Raw genomic sequence first — 25,356 nt, 5'->3', positions numbered from 1 at the left:
CAAAATACATGGTTAGATTCAGCATATCAAAGAACCCCATATATTTAATTTTTGTTAAAATCAAACAAAGTTTAATTTTGGACCCCAACTTGGACAAACTTGAAAACTGGGCCCATAATCAAAAATCTAAACACATGTTTAGATTCAGCATATCAAAGAACCCCAAGAATTCAATTTTTGCTAAAATCAAACTAAGTTTAATTTTGGACCCTTTGGACCTTAATGTAGACCAATTTAAAAAACAGGACTTAAAATTAAAAATCTAAATACACGGTTAGATTTGGAATATCAAAGAACCCCAATAATTCAATTTTTGATGAAATCAAACAAAGTTTAATTTTGGACCCTTTTGACCTCAATATGAACCAATTTGATAGCGGGGCCCACAAATAAAAAATCTAAATTCATGGTTAGATTCAGCATATCAAAGAACCTCATATATTCAATTTTTGTTGAAATCAAACAAAGTTTAATTTTGGACCCCAATTTGGACCAACTTGAAAACTGGGCCATAATCAAAAATCTAAATACATGTTTAGATTCAGCATATCAAAGAACCCCATATATTCAATTTTTGTTGAAATCAAACAAAGTTTAATTTTGGACCCCAACTTGGACCAACTTGAAAACTGGGCCCATAATCAAAAATCTAAACACATGTTTAGATTCAGCATATCAAAGAACCCCAAGAATTCAATTTTTGTTAAAATCAAACTAAGTTTAATTTTGGACCCTTTGGACCTTAATGTAGACCAATTTAAAAAACAGGACTCAAAATTAAAAATCTAAATACACGGTTAGATTTGGAATATCAAAGAACCCCAATAATTCAATTTTTGATGAAATCAAACAAAGTTTAATTTTGGACCCTTTTGACCTCAATATGAACCAATTTGATAACGGGGTCCACAAATAAAAAATCTAAATACATGGTTAGATTCAGCATATCAAAGAACCCCATATATTCAATTTTTGTTGAAATCAAACAAAGTTAAATTTTGGACCCCAATTTGGACCAACTTGAAAACTGGGCCAAAAATCAAAAATCTAAATACATGTTTAGATTCAGCATATCAAAGAACCTCATATATTCAATTTTTGCTAAAATCAAACAAAGTTTAATTTTGGACCCTTTGGACCTTAATGTAGACCAATTTGAAAACTGGACCCAAAATTAAAAATCTAAATACACTGTTAGATTCGGCATAACAAATAAATAAATGTGATCAAAGATTTTACAAATCTAATGCGCCATACTGTGCAATTAAAGATTACTTCTTGAAATTTTTCAATATTTGAAATTTGAAAAAAAAATAATATTTGAAGAATAATTCTTTTTAATTTCTGAAATCTGAAATGAGAAAAAATTGACCCCCCACAATTTCTTTTTATCCCCCCCCCTTTTTTCCCCCAAAAAATTCTTTCCCTCAAGATATGGTCATAATCTCAATTCAAATTTCCAATGGAGTTGGCAACCATAATTACCCATTTAAATTTACCATAGTGCTAACTTAATCTATTTTATAATAGAATTACAAATATAGTGTCAAATCATCATATGGATTTTTTTGTAAAAAAAAAAGATTGCAACATTTGCAGATATTTTTACTGGTCTTCCTTTATAAATATGCATTTCTTTAAACATAATTTATAAGCAGTGTAAGGGAAGTAACCAAAACGTTGTATTTGGATTAACTCCCTTACACTGTTTTAAATTATCTTTATTGTTCATTAACCATTACTTAATACATAATTTAAAAGCAGTGTAAGGGAGATAATTTCAATGATGTATTTGATTTATCTCCCTTACACTGCTTTAAATTATGTTTTGTACTAAAGTATTTGTCCATTAACCAGGACAACCTTGTTTTTCCCCCTTTTTTGCCCCTAATTCCTAAACGGTTTGAGCCATAACCCCCAAAGCAAATCCTAACCATCCCTTTGTGGTATGGAAACTTGTAGTATAATTTCAGAGAGATCCATACACCGTTCCACAGTTATTGTCTGGAAACTAGAAAATGCTTATTTTTGGCCCCTTTTTGGCCCCTTATTCCTTAACTGTTGGTACCATAACCCCCAAAATCAATCCCAACCTTCCTTTTGTGGTATTTAACCTTATGGTCAAATTTCAAAAAGATCCATTCACTTAAACTAAAGTTAGAGTGCGAAAACCAATGTGTCTTCGGACGACGACGACGCCAACGTCATACCAATATACGACCACAAAATTTTTTTGCGGTCGTATAAAAACTTATATATAGCTTACCCTTTCCATAGCATCTTCAAAATAAGACAAGTAATATAGACAAAGTGATACACCAGTGGCTGAGATAGATGGTCTGTATACTTCTAATAACTTTTGTACTCCATTTGTTTGCAGGAACTCCACAGAAAACTTCTTGTGACATAATAGTGTAGCTAAATACTGAAAATTATATAAAATTTCTGTATGAGTTACAATAAGTTGAGCTGAATATAAGTGTTTGCTAATATTGAAAAGTTATGAATTTATCCTTCATAACTTTCTTCCTGGTTTAATAAACTTGTTAAGATTTTATCTATTCTTTTGTTTATAAACTCATGGTGTCTGGTATTTTTTTAGATACATCAATTCTGTACAAACTACTTTTGGCAAATGACAAGATCAAGTCTTCTTGCACAGTTTATAAAGTTGTTGAAGACTGTAATAAACATCTTAATGTATTTTGTATTTTCTTTTTTGCCTTGTAGGGTTGCTGTCTCATTGAGGTACAATTTGTATCTCTTTATTCATACCAACAGATACTTAACTACTTGGCCTTAAAGTACCTTTAATGCTTCTAGTGCTAATCTTCCATCAACATTCTTTTTCAAGTCAACATAATAAAATATCAAATCTAATGCATTCTTTTCAAAAGCTGTACTCAGAAGCTGGAAAGGTAAAAAAGCAATATTTTCAGATAAAATTAGACTGAAAAATTATTTAAGTAAGAAAGATGGTTATTTTTCCTATGATGAACTCTTGTTGTACTAAAAACTTTAAATTCACCTAAACTGGATTACTACTGAGTCTTAATCAACTGTCTATGTCCTTAAAAGTCAAAATCTTAAAGAATCACTTTCTATTTACCTGTTGGTCATAAGTTAAAAAACATGCATCCTGAACTTGTCAATTTTCTAGTCTTGCACATTCAAATAGAAAGTAAGAAAAAAAAAGTCAGATAATATATGTATACTAGTTAACTAATTTTCTAGTCTTGCACATTCAAATAGAAAGTAAGAAAAAAAAGTCAGATAATATATGTATACTAGTTAACTTAAGTCTTGTATTATTTTCACAGAACTAGACAATCTTCTCTCATACATCAATTTCCATTTTTAATACTTGCATAAATGGAATGACAAAGTGACATCTGTCTATCTCCTCTGTTATACAGTACCTATGCTCTAGTGTAATACAACATGGCCAACAATGTAAAATACTGTTAGAGACTACAGTACCTATGCTCTAGTGTAATACAACTCGGTCAACAATGTAAAAAAAATACTGTTATAGACTACAGTACCTATGCTCTAGTGTAATACAACTCGGCCAACAATGTAAAATACTGTTAGAGACTACAGTACCTATGCTCTAGTGTAATACAACTCGGCCAACAATGTAAAATACTGTTATAGACTACAGTACCTATGCTCTAGTGTAATACAACTCGGCCAACAATGTAAAATACTGTTATAGACTACAGTACCTATGCTCTAGTGTAATACAACTCGGCCAACAATGTAAAATACTGTTATAGACTACAGTACCTATGCTCTAGTGTAATACAACTCAGTCAACAATGTAAAATACTGTTATAGACTACAGTACCTATGCTCTAGTGTAATACAACTCGGCCAACAATGTAAAATACTGTTAGAGACTACAGTACCTATGCTCTAGTGTAATACAACTCGGCCAACAATGTAAAATACTGTTATAGACTACAGTACCTATGCTCTAGTGTAATACAACTCGGCCAACAATGTAAAATACTGTTAGAGACTACAGTACCTATGCTCTAGTGTAATACAACTCGGCCAACAATGTAAAATACTGTTATAGACTACAGTACCTATGCTCTAGTGTAATACAACTCAGTCAACAATGTAAAATACTGTTAGAGACTACAGTACCTATGCTCTAGTGTAATACAACTCGGTCAACAATGTAAAAAAAATACTGTTATAGACTACAGTACCTATGCTCTAGTGTAATACAACTCGGCCAACAATGTAAAATACTGTTAGAGACTACAGTACCTATGCTCTAGTGTAATACAACTCGGCCAACAATGTAAAATACTGTTATAGACTACAGTACCTATGCTCTAGTGTAATACAACTCAGTCAACAATGTAAAATACTGTTAGAGACTACAGTACCTATGCTCTAGTGTAATACAACTCGGCCAACAATGTAAAATACTATTATAGACTACAGTACCTATGCTCTAGTGTAATACAACTCGGCCAACAATGTAAAATACTGTTAGAGACTACAGTACCTATGCTCTAGTGTAATACAACTCGGCCAACAATGTAAAATACAGTTAGAGACTACAGTACCTATGCTCTAGTGTAATACAACTCGGCCAACAATGTAAAATACTGTTAGAGACTACAGTACCTATGCTCTAGTGTAATACAACTCGGCCAACAATGTAAAATACAGTTAGAGACTACAGTACCTATGCTCTAGTGTAATACAACTCGGCCAACAATGTAAAATACAGTTAGAGACTACAGTACCTATGCTCTAGTGTAATACAACTCGGCCAACAATGTAAAATACAGTTAGAGACTACAGTACCTATGCTCTAGTGTAATACAACTCGGCCAACAATGTAAAATACAGTTAGAGACTACAGTACCTATGCTCTAGTGTAATACAACTCGGCCAACAATGTAAAATACTGTTAAAGACTACAGTACCTATGCTCTAGTGTAATACAACTCGGCCAACAATGTAAAATACTGTTAGAGACTACAGTACCTATGCTCTAGTGTAATACAACTCGGCCAACAATGTAAAATACTGTTAGAGACTACAGTACCTATGCTCTAGTGTAATACAACTCGGTCAACAATGTAAAATACTGTTAGAGACTACAGTACCTATGCTCTAGTGTAATACAACTCAGTCAACAATGTAAAATACTGTTAGAGACTACAGTACCTATGCTCTAGTGTAATACAACTCGGCCAACAATGTAAAATACAGTTAGAGACTACAGTACCTATGCTCTAGTGTAATACAACTCGGCCAACAATGTAAAATACTGTTAGAGACTACAGTACCTATGCTCTAGTGTAATACAACTCGGCCAACAATGTAAAATACTGTTAGAGACTACAGTACCTATGCTCTAGTGTAATACAACTCAGTCAACAATGTAAAATACTGTTATACTAACCTCTTGATATTCAGCTAATGGTGTAAGATACTGTAAAATAAGTCTCTGCTTCATTGATAGAGTTAATGGGCTCATGGAATATGTCCCTATTACATATGGTTGTTGATTAGTCCAACTGCTACCACTTATCTCAGTATCTATAAATCAGGTAGATGATTATTATACCTTAAGGAATTTTAAGTATTTCTAAAATTAATATTTTAATATTGATATTACTTTTATTATTGTACTTTTATAAATGATAGAGAAAAAAATGACAGATAAACCAAAAATAATGTAAATTATACCTTTAGAACTGTAATGCTAATAAAGATATATATCTTAAGTCACCTTAACCTTTAATAAAACTTCTATATTAAACAATAAAACATCAATCTTCTCATTGTATTTCATAAAATAAAGTTATGTGTACTTACCAATGTCATAAATTGCCTGTGACCTTGGTGAATTGCTACCTATATTCCTTTTGGTTGGTGAAACATAGGGTAATGAACTATCCCCTTCCACACCATTCACTGTAATCTTATTTGGTGATATCTTGACACTATTAACTCTTGCAGAGATATGTTCGCCACTACTCGTGGGAACCAATCCTGATCTACCAGGAGAAGTTGATCCACAAGATTTACCAGAAAACTGTCCAAATGGTCTTTCTATGTGTTTCATCTTTTCGTGATTCTCCTTTTCCATCTGTGATTTCAATTCATGTAAACGTTTTAAAAGTACTAGTACCTGTAAAATATGAGATTTACACAAAATTTTTAGCATTTTTTTCTCAAAAATATCCATTTTTCCATTTACAATTTTCAAAAATTAAATTGGAAGGTAGACACCTTAGGTTTTTTCAGCATTTTTGAACTTGTTTAAATTGAGGAGAAAAAAAAATTCAACAGAGCTCGCCCCAAAAAAGAGAAAACTAGATATATGGATACCATATGAATGCCCCTGCATGCAGAAAAAACTTTTTCATCATTTGCTTCAACTCTGGCAAGTCTTAAGTAGTATGTGCAATAGTTGAGTTTTTCATTTACAGAAAATTAAAAAAAAAATCCTGTCAATTGTAATAAAATGCTCCGCTGGGCGCAGCTTGATACGACCGCAGAGGTCGAACCCTGAACAGTTGGGGCAAATATGGACACAACATTCAAGCTTGATACAGCACTGAATTTGGATTGTGATTAAATATTTGACACAGCATAGGTTTCTGACACGGAATGAATGTGGTCCAAGAACTTAAAAAATTTTAATTTACCTATTCAAACCATATCATTATTATTTGCTTTTATATATAAATCAGAAATAACCAATTCAAAATGGAAAATTTTAAAGAAAAAAAAAATGCTCCGCAGGGCGCAGCTTGATACGACCGCAGAGGTCGAACCCTGAACAGTTGGGTCAAGTATGGACACAACATTCAAGCTTGATACAGCTTTGCATTTGGATTGTGATTAAATATTTGACACAGCATAGGTTTCTGACACAGAATGAATGTGGTCTAAGAACTTAAAAATTTTAAATTGGACATTCACCTATTATGGTCCAATATCCAAAATCTAAATACATGGTTAGATTCAGCATATCAAAGAACCCCAAGAATTCAATTTTTGATGAAATCAAACAAAGTTTAATTTTGGACCCTTTGGACCTTAATGTAGACCAATTTGAAAACAGAACCAAAAATTAAGAATCTAAATACACGGTTAGATTCGGCATATCAAAGAACCCCAATAATTCAATTTTTGATGAAATCAAACAAAGTTTAATTTTGGAACTTTTCGACCTCAATGTGGACCAATTTAAAAACGGGGCCCAAAATCCAAAAACTAAATACACAGTTAGATTCAGCATATTAAAGAACCCCAAGAATTCAAGAATAAAACCCCATTGAAATTGGTCAAGAAATAAGCAATTTATACGAAGTATCTTCTTTTGCACAATACTGTGCAATTAACTATTTCTTGCTATTGCGCAATACTGTACAGTTGACAATTTCTAGCTATTGCGCAATATTGTGCTATTGGATATTTCTTGCTATTGCGCAATACTGTGCAATTGAAGATTTCTTGCTATTACGCAATACTGTGCAATTGAAGATTTCTTGCTATTGTGCAATACTGTGCAATTGAAAATTTCTTGCTATTGCACAATACTTATAATATAATAATTTACACATCCTGTTTGGTGTGTATCTCCTACCATATCATTATTATTTGCTTTTAAATATAAATCAGAAATAACCAACTTAAAATGGAAAATTTTAAAAGAAAAAAAAAAGGAAAAAAAAAAAATCCCCCCCCCCCCCCAAATTTTTTGAACCCCCTTATGATTCATCACCCCCAAACTCAATCCCAGCCTTCCCTTTGTGGTATGGTACCTTGCAGTACAATTTCAGAGAGATCCATACATTTGAACACAAGTTATTGTCTGGAAACTAGAAAAATGTGTTTTTTGGCCCCTTTTTGGCCCCAAATTCCTAAACGTTACGGCAATTAACCCCAAACTCAAACCCAGCTTTCCCTTTGTGATATGGAACCTTGTAGTACAATTTCAGAAAGATCCATACACTTACACACAAGTTATTGTCCTGAAACTAGAAAAATGTGTTTTTTGCCCCTTTTTGGCCCCTAATTCCTAAAATATTGAGGCAATTACCCCCATCATCAATCCCAGCCTTTCCTTTGTGGTATGGTACCTTGCAGTACAATTTCAGAGAGATCCATACACTTGAACACAAGTTATTGTCTGGAAACTAGAAAAATGCTTATTTTTGGCCCCTTTTTGGCCCCCAATTCCTAAACGTTTCAGCAATTACCCCCAAACTCAATTCCAGCTTTCCCTTTGTGATATGGAACCTTGTATTACAATTTCAGAAAGATCCATACACTTACACACAAGTTATTGTCATGAAACTAGAATAATGCTTGTTTTTTGCCCCTTTTTGGCCCCTAATTCCAAAAATTTTGAGGCAATTACCCCCAAAATCAATCCCAGCATTCCTTTTGTGATATGGAACCTTGTGGTACAATGTCAGAGAGATCCATACACTAACACACAAGTTATGTCTGGAAGTTACAAAAATGCTTATTTTTGGCCCCTAATTCCTTTAATGTTGGTACCATAACCCCCAAAATCAATCCCAACCTTCCTTTTGTGGTATTGAACCTTGTGGTAAAGTTTCATAGAGATCCATTCACTTAAACTAAAGTTAGAGTGCGAAAACCAATGTGTCTTCGGACGACGCCAGATGACGCCAGACGACGACGACAACGCCAACGTCATACCAATATACGACCACAAAAATTTTTTTGCAGTCGTATAAAAAGGAAACCCCCCCCCAAATTTTTTGAACCCCCTTATGATTCATCACCCCCAAACTCAATCCCAGCCTTCCCTCTGTGGTATAGTACCTTGCGGTACAATATCAGAGAGATCCATACACTAACACACAAGTTATGTCTGGAAGTTACAAAAATGCTTATTTTTTGCCCCCTATTTCCTTAACTGTTGGTACCATAACCCCCAAAATCAATCCCCGCCTTCCTATTGAGGTATTGCACCTTATGGTAAAATTTCATAGAGATCCATTCACTTAAACTAAAGTTAGAGTGCGAAAACCAATGTGTCTTCGGACAACGACGACGAGGCCAACGTCATACCAATATACGACCGCAAATTTTTTTTGCGGTCGTATAAAAAAATCTGTTGAAAGTGTGCGATAAATCACCTATTTAATGGATATTACAAATAATACAATTTTGAAAGTAAAATAGTTCTGTTATTACTACTAGGATTTTTTGCGGGTTAAAGAGTTGTCTCACTTTTTTAAAACATGAACACTAGCAGAAAATTGAATGCAAGGATAAAGACATGTTTTTTTTAATAAAATACTGTAAATTTCGAAATTATTGTGAGGTTTTTAATATTGCAAATAATGTGACTGGGTGAGAATCGCAATAATAAAAACTCGCATTCTGACATCTGATAAATATATCTGTAAGCAGATTTTACTGAAATCGCAAAAATAAATCTTGCATTTTTGTCCTGTCTTCGAAAATCACAATAATAAATGCATGCAATAATTTCTGAATTTCCAGTATCAAATACAAGCCAGCAACCAATTGTTTCAAGACTTGGAAGTGTGTTACAACCATATACTTTTTCATTTTATGTGGTAATATTATATCTTTTTACTGCATCTCTATAACTTGTTTAACAAGAAACAAGAAAAGATACTTCATTCTAGAAAATATTTTACCAGGTGGTGATTTTCATCTTTATAGTCTACAGCAACATCCTGTACTTCCATAGCCCCTGCTAACAGACCTGTGGCATATGATCTCAGTGGCTCTTCTGCCTTCTCTGCCCACTGCAGTAAGGGACGTATTATACCTTCCTATGGATAATGACATACACATTTAGTAACTGAATATTTTTAAATAGTAATGAATGTTAATTTCATCTACATTTCACTTTCCTCATGCAATACAAGATGTAGACAAACATACGTTTTCTTTTCTAATGATCTGCAAAATATGTGTTCTTTTTATGTGACTTCATTAGGCATGGTCACCTTTTTAGTGATGTCACAATAGTAAATTCAGAGGAAAGCAAGAAAACTTTAGATCATAATTGAATTTCTACCAATTGAGAACTGAGATCAAGCAAACCAAACATTGATTTTAAAAAAAATAACCAATCAAGGAAAGTATAAATCAGATAAAAATATGAGAAAAACAATGACACAACTTCTGTATGAAAACTTACTGTCTCTACAAATACAATTCCTACTTCCAATCCAGGTAGCACATCTAGCAGCAGACGACATGCAGCTGTCTGAAGTTCTAGGTTATGATGACTTCCAAGTAAGTAAGAGTTAACCAGCTGTAAAATATGATCAAAGAATAATTTCTATGGAGATTTCTAATAAACAAAAACAAAACAGCTACAATAAATACAAGAAAGGCAAACCTAACAAGAAATGTCATCACTGATTAAAGCAGATTTGTAAAGAAAGACTTCTTTAACCCTTTTGTACCGAAATGATCCTTTTGGCACCACGGAGCTGTGGGCGAAAATTATCCTTAAGGATACCTAAATTTCTTTTTTAAGAACGACAACTTCAAAAGTAAAAATACTGAATTCTAACCATAGGTTTCAGTTCATGGTGTAAATAAAGTTAAAATAATATAATATAATTTGAGTTTTACAATGGCTGAAAGAATATATTGTTCATCAAATGCGAAAACTTAAAATAAAACATGAAAAAATATCGACTCCATTTGCAAAATGGTGAAACGAAAAACTCCTCATTGAATCGTTTTTTTTTTATTATCAAAATCTTGTAAGTATTCAAAGCAACAATGAATGAAATTAAATTTATTATATAAAAATACAAAATTCAGGTTATTTTTGCTATAACTTCAGGATTGTTGTTTTTTTTTAAATATGCTTAAAATGTCGAGCAGGTGCTTGTATGATAGTAAAATTTCTCTCTGTGACATTACATTTGCAAACAAAAATAAAGCTAGTTAAAAATAATTCTTGCCGGTCATTTAATATATCAACGAAAAGATAAAAATCTCGAGAATTCTGGCATTATAATTTAACCCTCAATTACCTTTTTAGTATGCTAAAAATACAAAAATTCCACCAACCAAAAATAGAACATACACATCGTTATAGAAAATATGTCAACAATCATGGCGGAAAAATATAACACAATTTATGCACTCCGGTAAAAAGTTTGTTTTCGCGTCTATTTTATTTAGTAAGAAGTTAAAATAAAATAATCAACTAACTAAGACATGTAACCTGACAATGTAGAGGTGTTTTCTGCTATTTTTATTTGTTAATTTAAGTAAAAGAAGTGATGAAAGGTAAGTCTCGTTTCACGGTTGGGTCACTTGTTTAGTCAAAAAAGGTTAAAAAAAATGTCGTCTGATGAATCTGATGAATTTGAAGGCTTTTCTCCAGGTGAAAGAGATGAAGCTGAAGCTAGATATCAGCATCAGTTACTTCAACAGGGTTTAGGTGATGACAGTGACGGCTACTTAGAATCGGGTGATTCAGACATTGATATCCCTGGGCCTGCTGGTGATGCCGGTAATGTCTTGCATAATGGTTGGCATGAAAACTTTATGTATTATGAACGAGGAATGCCTCACCTTTTCACACCCTCTGCAATCTCAGGGCCAACTAGGATCATGCCAAAAGACAAGGATCCTATAGATTTCCTTAAGCTTTTCCTGACTGAAATGCTTATTGAAAATTTGATTGATGAAACTGATCGCTATGCCCTAAAACAGAAAGAGCAACACCCAAATCAGAACAAAATGGCATAGGTAAGACCCACAGTTGCTGAGATGAATGCTTTTCTTGGACTCTGTTTCCAAATGGTTGTTGATAGGAAACCATCTACCAATATGTACTGGTCAACTGATCAAATTTTGCATACTCCTGTATTTCCAAACACTATGAGTCATGACAGTTTCACTCAGATAATGAGGTATCGCCACTTTTCAAACTCAGAGTTAGAACCATTACCAGGTGCTGCAAATGTGACCCCTTGTTTAAAGTCAAACCCTTGTTAAATCACTTCAATGCCTGCTTCAACCATGAATAAAACCCTAAAAGAAATGTCACTATAGACGAGAGTATGATTCTGTTTAAAAGTAGAGTTCAGTTTCCACAGTACATGCCTTCAAAGCCACATAAATGGGGAGTGAAGGTGTGGATGCTAGTCGAGTCTCAAAGTAGCTATATACAGTTCATAAACATATATCCAGGGAGACGTGCAACTCCTCAATTACACCTCGCCAGTAATGTCGTGAAAAGGTGTCTACAGGGAGCACAACTAGAGGGTAAAGGGTACAATGTCTATACCGACAATTATTTTTCAAGCCCAGAGCTTTTAGTAGACTTATTTGAAAATTACGGTACAGCAACGTGTGGAACAGTCAGAATAAACCGTAGGGGACTACCCGTTGACATAATTTGTAAACGCCCAGAAGGCATAAATTCTGCCAAAAAGGATGTCTTGTAGCTGCAGCTTTGAAAGACAAAAAAATTGTAAATGTATTGTCAACAATTCATGACAACAGTACAGCCGAAGTGCAAAGACTAGTCAATACAGATGGCAATTTCTCAAGGTAAAACTTTGTCTGTCCCAAGGCTGTTGCAGATTATACCAGTAATATGGGAGGTGTTGACCGTGCCGACCAGTATATCCAATATTACTGCTATAATCACAAAACAATCAAATGGAGTAAGAGTGTTTTCTTTGTCCTACTTGAAATGACAAAATTTAATGCTTTTAAACTGTTCCGTATGAGCAATAACCATTCATCATCTATGACATTCCTTGACTTTACTTTAAATATTGCCAAAGGATTAGTCGCATGATATTCATCTGACATTCGCAGGGGAAGACCATCACAAGTTACAATTGAAAACAGACTTGTTCAGAGACATATGCCGTCTAGTTTTGACAAGAAATCAAAATGCCATTTATGCTACATGAGGACAAAAAATAGAAATCAGGAGACAGTGAAACAAACCAAATTTGGCTGTAATGATTGTGGAAAACACCTGTGCCTGCCTGAATGCTTTACCAAATTCCACACTGAAAGGAATTGTTACAACTGATGAATGAGGTGGATAGAACTGTTTTGTTAATTTTGACTGTGTTACTTTTAAGCTGTTTGGACGTCTGTTAAAGTTTTAATTGTTGACTTGTTGTTTTTAAAAAAACTGAACATTTACCACGTATAAACAATCCTTATTTCCGATATCACTTCGGGCAGGCCAGTGTGGACATTCAAGAGGATTTATCTGTAAATTTTTTGTAATTTATAACATTTTAAACATAGATTTTTGTTAAAAATCATATGCACTGGCAGAATAGTTTTAGTTATATTTTTTTTAAAGACGGAAACTTCCAAGTATAAACATGACAAAGATATGAATTTTAAAAGGTGACAAAAATTTTATACAGTAAACTATTATAAAATTATTTTTTCAACATTAAACTATTTCTCATGAACTATTATGAATTTCATCCACTTTTAATGCATGCGCATATACACACAGAGAATAATTCACAAATCAAATACAAAAAATTTTCATCACTATAAATAATAATCATAGATCTGTATAATCCCATACATATATGAATTTACTGAACTATCATAACAAATGGTTTGTGTAAAATTAATTAATTTACTACACCAAATGGGGATGAGAGTGATGATATACTGCAACATTTTTTTTGTTTGTCTTGATAAAATATTTTGGTGTTTGTTTTGCTTGCAATTTTGCATGGATTTTGTTAGTTACCACATTCAAATTCTTGCTTTATAATTTACTATTATAGTAGGATTAATGTTCCTGAATTTGTTGGAGTTATCTCTCTTCTTTAACCATGTAAACAATATGGCGGTCGCAATATTTTCGTAAACGACGGACACTTTTTTAAGCATTTTTGTCTGGAAGACATTGATTGGAATACATTTTACGGATAAGGAACTTGAGTAATAAGACTATGATCAGTTTGCATGACACTTGTTTGAAGTAAAATTGGTTTAAACGTAATTTAAGTGCATTTAAACGGTACCGAGGTAGAAAAAAATTCCTTACGCAAATTTTCAACCGTAAAAGTAGAATAAGTTGGCTTCAAATCGTAGTCAATCAACAAAATGACATAAATCCGCCATAAAGAACAAACTTTTCTTTCACCATGTGGCTTATGATCGAAAAATTTACTGTCACTTGCTAGAATTCGACGATTTCCGTAATCACGATTTTTTTTGCTAGGACCTTGCAAAATAAAATCCAGTCGGGGAATTAGCTTGAGGAAAGAAACTTCGGCCACAGAATCCCGCGAAAAAAATAAATTCAGGAGCGAAAGTGTTAACTGTTTAAAACACAGTAAAAATATTTTAAACTGACATTTTTCAACTTGATTTCTAAAACTATTTTTACATCGCTATTCATGTTGGTAATAGTCAATTCACTAATATTTACATTCATTTCAGTCATACCTTGTTCATGAAATTATCATTCTTGAATAATGCTTTCATTAAATGGCCTAGAGTACAGGTTGGATTAGATCGTCCTACAATTGAAAAAAAAAATTCAAAAATATCAAGAAAACTGCATAAGGTCCAGGTTATCTTAATGTAAGGCAGACAAGCAAGATTTCTTTGTTTGTTGGTCATACTGAATTTCTGTTCATATTCTAAATTTATTTAGTATTGTACATTGTTTTTATAAATGTTTTTAAAAAAAATTTATAAGCCAAGTAAACATTTTTTTCAATCCTGTTTTGAATCTCTTTTGCATTTGTAATTAAGTCAAGGTAATCACTGGGATATCAAAATCCTGTGTTTCTTAATTTAAACAATAATAGTTTTGTGACCTCTATATCAATATATTGAAACAAATATACCTGGATGTCTATCATCAAAAGGATCTGGGTCCATCTTGTAAAATTCTTCTGTTTCTTTTTCAATAATATCTGATAACCTGTAATAAATAGTATAATCCAATAAGTGTGATTCATTGACAGTCTTAACAGTTTGATACATGTGTATGAATATCATTCAAATATCATTCATAGTTTCAGTTAAATTGTATCTTTTCGGGATTAATACAATGTTTATTCCAGTGAAATGTTACCCAACATAAAAAGGAAACTGTCTTTTTCCACAAATACTGCAATTGTTTTTGTTGATAAATTATACAATGAACTTGAAACTTTGCTTCATGACCTGATAACATTTTTCAGAAAGGTTCACAGCTCCTGGATAAATAGTAAGTTATTCTGTTAATAGCTGAAAAAAGTTAGAAAGTTAAAAACTCTAAAGAGCTTGTATTTTTTCTGTTTAACTGCTATCTACTCAAATGAATTTAGGTAATTTCTGCAACAAATTCCTTACTTTGTAAGCATGTTAATGATTTCATTGTTGTCAAGTCTGTTACGATATTCATTTGTAATCCATTCATCCAAAATACCATTAAATTTTGTCAATGAATCTAGGGCAGCCATATCTCTGTTTTACAATATATTTCTACCCTGAAAATACAAAAACACCATAGGTAATATGTTGTAGCAGTGCTTCCCTTGACATACATATAGATGTATAACCAACCAACATCACCTTTATCTCTGTGGGTAGAGCAGTGGCTTATTGTACCAGGGGTCCTGGATTCAATTTCTGGATGGAACAGTGCTCAAACATCTATCTACAATACATCTACATTGTCGGAAAATATAAAATATATTTGTATAAGCGTTAGAAACAGGACAAAAAGTGAGGCTCGCCAAGCTTTTCTCCTGTTTCGTAACAAGTACAAATAAATTTTATATTTCTGACAATGTACATAAATTATTTACACCAGGCTCTTGAAGGTTTAGTTGTTAGAATCCAAATAGTTGTCTCTGATTCTTAAAAGAAATCGACATAGTTAAACGCGGACCACAAACAGAATCCCAAAATCAACTGTTATCCAAACAGAAATATTCACATTCCTGTTTGCTCAACATGGAAGCAGATTAACAGGAGATTTCATTTGTACAAGTACAAATAAAGCAAAAATTTATTTGTGTACATATCGTGTGTACAATTTTTGGCTGATTGCAGGATAAAATGTTCTTAAATGCTGCCCTTAAATAATAGATTTACAGCAAACCCAGCATAAAAATAAAGAGATGTGCAGTGATTTCACCAGCGCTTGTTATTTTTGCCATTAACAAAACGATATCCCAATTGATTTAAGTATTTCTGATCAATTTTGTTACTTAAATTTGTAAAAGTTAATGAAAATTTCTGAAAAATATAAAATTTTATTTGGAGACATGTTTATGACCTCACTTTAATTAATGGTCACAACAGGTGTCATAATTTATTTACAGGTAATCCACTTATTCAAACGATCCTTTTGATTTTCAAAATGAATTCCTTTAAACAGAATTGGCTAGTCAGCATGTCGATTCTTTTTCATACAATCATAATTTGTTTTCGTAGTTTCATGACAAAAATTGTAACTTATAAGAAGAAGAAATTTGTAATGAACTCATTAAAACAGTTTAAATTTAAATACAACAAAAACAGTAAAATCAAAAGGGTTTTGTCTGTGTTTGTCCAGACTTTTGATTACGACACACAGTTGTTTTTATTCACTCCTACTGTGTATAAAACTCTGCAAGTAGGAGCACCTCCAAATATCAGAATCTTGTTTCAAGAAAGACAACTCAATTATCCTTTTCCCATAGTACTGAAAGACCTACTAATGATCTGTCTACATCCTTCTGAGATATAGGTTTAGGAGGACTTAAAAGTTATGGTGTCAAGCTACATTGTAAAAGTGTCTTGATAATAGGGGTCTTCATTTCAGTATTTGTTTAGAAAATTTTATTTAAATTTTTATATTTGGTCAATCCTTCTCTCTCTCTCTCTATATATAAATATATATATATATATTTGCATATCAGCACCCATTATTTTCTATTCTTTATTTTTTTAAATTCATTGTTCTCTTCTTTTTTTTTTTACTCATTTCTCCATTCTGTAAATCACATCCAGACCTCAGGTAACGTCAGGAAAATTTACTCTTTTAGTCAGTTTTAAACGTATTTTGTACATGTAGTTGTATCTGGTCGAACAAACATTCTTAAAAGATGTTTTGCAAAATTTATTTTTCATGCCAAAAGTAGCTATTTCAATATCAACATATTCTAAACAATAGTAGTTGTATTAGATGTCTCATACATTTTTTGTAGTATATAAAACTACTATCAATTCATTTTTATTATTTCAATTTATATACTAAAGAAATGCTGAAAAAGAAAATATAAATACACATTAAACATGTTATACAATGTATTTAAGCCCATGCAGTAACTGCCTTCCATCATCTTATCACAGTAAGCTGCTATTTAACAAATGTTGATTTTCTTAACAGGCAAAAGTGACTAAAACCCGGGTTGCACTAATGACAGGACGATTGCCCGGATAGTGACAGGACGATTGACCGGATGAGATATAAATAGTCATAACTTTTTTGTTATTCTGTAGATTTTTTGAATATTTGTAGACCTTAGAGATATAAAACTATATTTTATGAAAATAAAACTAAATAAATGAAAAAGAATATTTTTGAGCAAATAAAGTTGACCGGACGGATTTCACACTCGCCGATATACGCTATACATATATTCAACTGGTCGACAACAAGTGTTAATATCTCTTTTGTTTTAGGGGCCTCGGTGGCCGAGTGGTCTAAGTAGTTACTACTGTAATCACTAGCCAGTCAACACTGAGGTTGTGAGTTCGAACCCCAATCGTGCGGGTGCACTCGACTCCAATCTTCATTGACTAGGATTGTCAGTTTTCCTATCGAAGGTCGGTGGTTTTCTCCGGGCGCTCCTGCTTTCTCCACCAATAAAAACTGGCCGCCACGAAATAGCCCAAAAGCGGTGCTTAAAAGTGGCGTTAAAACACCAAAAATCAAAATCAAATCTCTTTTGTTTTACAATATTTATCGATGAAAATAAGGAATCTGTGAGAATAATAAATATATAATACGAAAATATAAACTTTATAGTAAACAAAAATGTTTTTCTGAAAAAAAAGTTGACCGGACGGTATTGACATTCACCGATGTACACGTTGATTATATTGAACGGATCGACAAAAAGTGTTTATATTTTTTTGTTTTACAATATTTTTACATGAAACTAAGAAATATGTGAGATCAATTTATATATGATGGTCTTTTTCTATCGTTTGTATTGTCTTTTGTTCCTGGTAATCGGATTTTGTAAAAATGTTTTTTAAGAACATCATTACCAATGGTGACTGATTTTGTACCATTATTTATCCACAGATATTGGTCACATTTCCAATCATCTGCCCCAGTTTGAAACAAGTAAACTTCGTTTGCCTTTGGCTTATAATTAAATGTATTTGATGTCTCAGGTGTGAAAACTTTAATGACATGTTATTTGGCTTGATTGGTGATTACGACAAGTGTCAAAATTAGATTAATCTAATTAAACATAAGTACTTCTGAACTAAGTGTGCCGTGGTGAACTCACTCAAATCAACATCTTGGGCTCAAAGTTTTTACTATAAAGTTTATATTTTCGTATAATATATTTATTAATATCACAGATTCATTTATTTCATGGACAGATATTATAAAAAAAAAGAAGAGATATTAACACTTGTGTCGATCAGTTCAATATATTTAAAGCATATATCGGCGAATGTTAGTTCCGTCCGGTCAACTTTTTTTGAAGAAAAACAATGTTTTTTATTACAAAGTTTATATTTTCATATCATATATTTATTGATCTCATAGATTTCTTAGTTTCATGTAAAAATATTGTAAAAAAAAAATATAAACACTTTTTGTCGATCAGTTCAATATAATCAACGCGTACATTGGCGAATGTCAATACCGTCCGGTCAACTTTTTTTACAGAAAAACATTTTTGTTTACTATAAAGTTTATATTTGCGTATTAAATATTTATTATTCTCACAGATTCCTTAATTTCATCGACAAATATTGTAAAACAAAAGAGATATTAACACTTGTTTTCGACCAGTTGAATATATGTATAGCATGTATCGGCGAGTGTGAAAAATTTTGTTTTATTTTCATAAAATATAGTATAATATCTCTAAGGTCTACAAATATTAAAAAAATCTACCGAATAACAAAAAAGTTATGACTATTTATATCTCATCTGGTCAATCGTCCTGTCACTATCCGGGCAACCGTCCTGTCATTAGTGCTTCCCCTAAAACCCTCAAAATCCTATCTTAAACCCTGGCTGCATTAGAGCAATATACTCCTCTTGATTGGATGGTAAAGAACAAAAACATGTTTTAATTCATGGGTTAAGCTCCCATCCCTAGGTGGTAAGTATGAAACAAATCTCTTTCACAGCAAATCCTTGATGGGTGTTCAAAAATGTAACCTTGTTGCTTCATTTTTTTAGGACCTCACACTAAATTATAAGCAATTGAATGATACATGCGTTTAAACTTGTTATGTGTTGGTTAGCATACTAGATCCTAACTTCTATATATGCCTTAAAATGAATGTAACAATATGGGGAATTAAAATACCGGTAAAATGAATTTCACAACAATTTTCAACTATAAATACTACAGTAACTCGAGTAAGCATTTCATAGATTACACGTTAGGACCCAAAATGAATAAGTAGACAGTACAATATTTAGTTTCTCTGTAAGTCACATTGCTGTGTGTTTCATTGAAAATTGTCTCTGAATTAACATAACCGTGCTACCTAAATAACAAAAATAAAATTTCCCGCAATCTAGTCGTTCATGCTTTATTTTTTTTTTATGAATACGAAAGTAACAGGAAGAGCTATTCTATCGTTTTCGGATTTTTACCTTGAAGATATTGTGCATTTGGCGGGAATATTTAAAAGGGAGACACATTTTCTGGCGTGTCCACAATACTTGTATATTTGTCTCTAATGGGGTTTAAACAGAGGCATATATACATGTCTCTGGTTTAAAGAATAGAGAATAATTATATCATTGCTAAGTTTACATTTGTTTTTGATTTAAGCTTTAATACCTAGCTAACCATGCTTTATAAATTACTGAGTTATTAACTAATCGATCCTTTAAACTGTAACGGCTTATTTTAAGGCAAGGACGTACAGTATACAATTCTACAATCTGTCGATACCTGAAATTTGGCTTTGTTTTTTCCCTGACTGTTAATGACGTCTTTACACTAAATCCATTGGATCATGTTTAGATGCGTGCTGATTGATACTTTAGTTTTAGATACATGATTTTTTATTTGTTGTTATTGTCTGTTATTGGTGAGGTTATTGGCTTTGAACTAGCTGTCAGTAACTGCGGGGACTCTCAGATCTGTACTTAGTGTCTTTTTTGTTTTTATATGTTGTACTGTCCACTGTCCCACGGGTTAGGGGAGGGTTGGGCCCCGCTTACATGTTTAATCCCGCCACAAAGTGTGCCTGTCCAAAGTCGGGAGCTGTAATTGAGGGGCGTAAGGGGGGGGGGGGGGTATCTTCACGTAAGAACGCGAAATAAAATTGCCATTTCACGATGAACGAACAATTAAACATTTCTTGCACGTTGATCTTTTTACCGATTTCACGAAACACGGTGAATAACGAACCTTTTTCACGGCTGCATGTGAAATAAAAATGGCAAAACACGTTGCACGAAAATAACCCTTTACCACCCTCGTAATTCAGTAGTTGTCGTTTGTTGCTGTATATCATATTTGTATTGTGTTCATTGTTTTTAAATAAATCAGGTCGTTAGTTTTCTCGTTTGAAGATCTTTGAATTGTTTTACATTTTATAGCTGACTATTTGGTATGGGTTTTGCTCGTTGTTGATGTTTTATAAGTATTAGAGAATTTATAAGAAGTTGTGGATTCGTAAACGATAATCAACGAACGACGTTAGTCGCAAGTATATTATGGTTTCCAAATCCGCTACTTCAAGTCTTATAAATTCTCTAGCTAAACCCATTTCTAGTAAAACGACTGTCTATTTTACGTTTTGACAACAAATCATCGGAATTTCATAAAGATAATTTCATAAATAGTTGGAAATGATTATATCAACACGGTTCACATCTATATTTAGACATTCGACAAGTTGACATAAGTTACTTAAATATAACGTAAATGGGGTGTTAGCTCCCATTTTTAACTTTATATTTCATATTGGTTATGTCTTGTTTTGAAAAGTTTTCAAAATTTTAATGACCAAAATTTAGAACCTTTGTTATAAATATATAGTATTTAGCAAAATGTAATAAGTATATTTCCGACCGTGCAAGACCCTCATAGTCAAGGTTCTTAAAAAAAAAACTTGTCGTACTAAGTTGTTTGAGGGCTGGCTACCAATAAGCCGTGCTAATCTATAAGGTTAGCGCAACTGCCAAAAACCTACCGTTTCATGTTTCATATAAAAGAAAATTATGTGCTAAAGGTTTTATTTGAACAATTAAATATAAATACTTTTAAACTGTTTCCGTTTCATTAATTTTAGATTATTTTAGCGTGATTACATTTGGCATCCATCGACAATCGGTCAATAAGCTAGTATTATCGATCATTATCTGTGTTCTAGCTCCTGCTACAAATATATAATTATGTTGATTATAAATTATTCCAACCATGTTGTTCATACCCGTGATCGTTTAGTCGTTGGTAACGAAAGTCATAACGGGGATATTAACAGTACGGAGTTCAAACCTAGTATCCGGAATGACAATTTTTCATCGTAATTTTTTTCTCGACCAAAATATTGTTTCAATCTTAGACTAAGAGGTATTATATATTTCATTTTCATATAATGGCGACAATTTTGTTTGTGTTTTTTACTGTCAAAGAAGTAGTTTTATATCACACTTAATTAGTTCAAATTGGAGTCCGTTCAATGTTGACGTGATGTATATTTGTACTATTTATAATCAAACAAAGAAAAATTGATTGATAGCATTATAATATTATAAAACTAAAACCATAAGTAAGCATTTACTACGATGAAAAAGAAAATTGAACCTCCTTGTACGTTAAAAGTGATAAGTGTAATGGGCATATGGATGTTTATTTTATCAAGGATTTGTACTGAAAAAAGCAATTCCTTGATTTTATAGTGGCTACAACTATAGTGTAATGGCCACAATCGTATAAAGGTTCAGTTCATCATAACGATGTTAAAAAGCGACCAATGTTTAAACCCGACATCCGGAATGATTTTAAAGAAAATGTTTTATTTATTTTTCTCTTGTATCGGTGTCATTCTATATTTTGATATTGCTATATTATTATACTCAAGAACGTTCAAATGTCGAGCATAATCTTCCTTAAAAAAATTACACCCAAAACAAAACAAATCAAAAAAATTTGAAAAGAACATGAACAAACCAAGACATAATATATATTTCATAAATTACAGAAGCTAATTATCAATGAGACAGGTATCCAGTTTATTGACATGTATTGACAATTAATTAAGCGCTTTACGAGTATAATTTAAATATTGATTTATGTAAGCACTCGTGGTATAGTGGTATCGTGTGTAGACTGAAGACTGTAATGATTTACGATGAAAATACGCGCGAGTTCGAACCATTCATATGCAACTCGTTTTTGAGAAGATAAAAGATCGTAAGTTAAAAGTTAAAAGTTATATTGTAAGTTATCTTAAGTTTACATAATAGTCAGTGGATTCTTAAAAAATAATCTACAGTTAGAGAACTATAGACTGACGTCAGAGAAATGGGTTAATATTGGAAAATTATACCACATCTTCTTATTTTTTTTATAGATCTGTTTAATACTTCCATGCTTAATTATACTTATGATAGTTTTGTGTATTTATGTATTGTATTTGTTATGCCTTAATTGCAGTATGTATATAACCTTGCATAAGACAGGATGAAAATGAATATTCTGTAACTACAAAATGTACGAAACAATTGTGTACAAAAGTGAAAATAAATTTTCGCGACGGCTAGCGGAAAAAAATAAGCATGAATGACCAATGCATTTATAGCTATAGGTGCGTGAGAACAGGACCCTGTGTTCACCCCCTCCCCCCCCCCCCCCTGATGAATACCAATTGAAATATGCCATATTTTTATTCTGAATAGACACACTGTAAAAACAAGTGTGATTTTTAAAACATTTCAAACACTTATAAGAAATTCACATTTGTTTTATTTTAAACGCAAGTGTTTTAGAATAAACATATGTGCTTTTGACACATTTCTCCTGTTTATCGTTAAACACTATTATCAGGGAACAGTGCAGTAATTCTCAGATTTGTTTACTTTCTTTTTTTGCGCACTTAGTCTTAACATATTTGCCCATTAGTTTTCAAGGTTAAGGTTTTTTTTTCTACAGAAAATCGCTTTGAACACGATGAATTTGGTATCTGTTGATTTTTAATGAACTTTACAGATATATCTGTATATGTATTGTAATAAACTGTGCAGTGTATAAATAAATTTTATTTAGAATAACAATATATCAACTCACAATTATTTTCAAGAAAAGGGGCATCTAGATTCAAGTATATTAGGTAGTAAAAATTCACTTTTAAGTTTTAAATTTAAAAGTCTTATAAACTTTATTACTTTCAAAGGCCATACATAAATGAATTGAACAAATATTTCAGGAGGCAGAGTACAAATTTCTTCCTGAAACTGGATACTCAAAGGCAAAGGGAAGAAGTCGACTACTTTCATATCCATACATGGAAATGTTGTTGAAAACGAAGTGGATCAGTACACAAAAAGCCACCATGAAGAGGGACTCAGATTAGCTTTATATTTAAAAGGGACAAGAACAATTAGAAATGTTAGATAAAGCGACTGAAACTTTATATTATTTTACATGTTACATCTATTATTATTCATCAATCTTGGAAAATATTTGTGATTTTAAAAAGAATAATAGCAATGAATAAAATTTCATAGATTTTTTTTTATTTCTCAGTCATTTATGATGCCTATCCAAATTTTATATAAGTGTAGGAGATTACTCTTGTTATAACATGTACCTTGTTTCGGAAACAAATAACTGGTTGCACTATGTAGGGTATATTTTAGTTCAAACATTTATGAGTAAATAATAACAAAATACTCGAGTCATGAAACTTGGCAAGTTTAAAATATTTTGGGTATCGAAAACTGCAAATGACAAGTTTTAGTGGTAATAGTTTCTATACAAGTCAATGATACAGAACTTATCATTTGGAGAGCAAAAGGAACAATAATAATGCTTAGCTAAAACACAGTTTAAAAACACACATTTCAAAACATACAATGTACAAACACTTGCTGTGTACACATAAAAACAAACACGTGTTCAAACAAAAACATATCTCATTTATAAACTTTTAAAAGTGTGTCTCCTTCATAAACACTTAAAAGTGTTTTATATTAAACGCCGACGTGTTTTAGGTAAAACATCATAGTGTTGTTGACAAAACATGTGTGTTTTGATGGAAAACATTAGTGATTACTGTAAAAAACATTTTAATTTTAAACGTTTTATATAAAACACAAGTGTTTAGAACTAAACGCTTAAATTTTTTTTTAAAACTGTGTCTGATTTGTGTTTTAAGTGTTTTATTTTGAAACACTTGTTTTTACAGTGCATGTTTACTATCAGTGTGCCACTCGACTATAGCGCTATAATCGAGTTGGTGTGTTCACGTTTCTCCGCTAAAACTATTTCCAATATATATGATTGCCAAGTTAATAAGTTGTATTCACATTTGTCCTTCTAGTAAATATCATAACTGCATTATTTTACTTGGAGAAAGTTTAAAACCCCCTGTCGAGCACCATTTACATATTATCTAGTTGTATTTTTTTCTGTAAAAACTTAATGCATGAACCTACACTACCAGGAATTTATACAGCGTTTTCGTGTACTTTTAATGCCACTACATATACAGTACTGGTAAAAAATATCATCAATCAGTACATTTCTTACCCATACCTTTTCAGTACATATAATTATATGCATGTTTTCAGTAATGTTGAGAAAAAGCTGTTTTCAGTACCTGAAATTTTAGTCATTTTTCAGTACTGAAAATTTCCGTCATTTTTCAGTCCTGAAAATTTCAGTCATTTTTCAGTCCTGAAAATTTCAGTCATTTTTCAGTACTGAAAACTTCAGTCAATTTTCAGTACTGACAATTTCAGTCATTTTTCAGTACTGAAAATTTCAGTCATTTTACAGTACTGAAAATTTCAGTCATTTTACAGTACTGTAAATTTCAGTCATTTCACAGTACTGAATATTTCAGTCATTTTTCAGTACTTAAACTTTTTGTCATCTTTAAGTACTTCTACACATACAATATTAGGTC

General features: G+C 32.1%; 1 protein-coding gene across 1 annotated transcript in view; it reads right to left on the bottom strand.

Moving 5' to 3' along the window:
• LOC127728611 (DDB1- and CUL4-associated factor 1-like) overlaps window positions 1–19,811 on the bottom strand; it is a 54,662-nt gene extending 34,851 nt beyond the window's left edge. Inside the window, exons 1-10 of the mRNA XM_052236160.1 lie at window positions 19,756–19,811; window positions 15,370–15,506; window positions 14,880–14,956; window positions 14,473–14,546; window positions 10,199–10,315; window positions 9,690–9,827; window positions 5,851–6,166; window positions 5,435–5,571; window positions 2,809–2,910; window positions 2,267–2,425 (exon numbers count right to left, since the gene is read on the bottom strand). Of these exons, the coding sequence (XP_052092120.1) occupies window positions 2,267–2,425; window positions 2,809–2,910; window positions 5,435–5,571; window positions 5,851–6,166; window positions 9,690–9,827; window positions 10,199–10,315; window positions 14,473–14,546; window positions 14,880–14,956; window positions 15,370–15,479 (1,230 nt within the window). The 5' untranslated portion in view covers window positions 15,480–15,506; window positions 19,756–19,811. The remainder of the gene's footprint in view (window positions 1–2,266; window positions 2,426–2,808; window positions 2,911–5,434; window positions 5,572–5,850; window positions 6,167–9,689; window positions 9,828–10,198; window positions 10,316–14,472; window positions 14,547–14,879; window positions 14,957–15,369; window positions 15,507–19,755) is intronic.
• Window positions 19,812–25,356: the final 5,545 nt, after the last annotated feature.

Source organism: Mytilus californianus, unplaced genomic scaffold, assembly GCF_021869535.1.
Source record: "Mytilus californianus isolate M0D057914Y unplaced genomic scaffold, xbMytCali1.0.p SCAF_1, whole genome shotgun sequence".
NCBI classification, from domain to species: domain Eukaryota; kingdom Metazoa; phylum Mollusca; class Bivalvia; order Mytilida; family Mytilidae; genus Mytilus; species Mytilus californianus.
The sequence above is the reverse complement of the archived record's forward strand: the minus strand, read 5'-3'. Positions and strand labels throughout refer to the sequence as shown.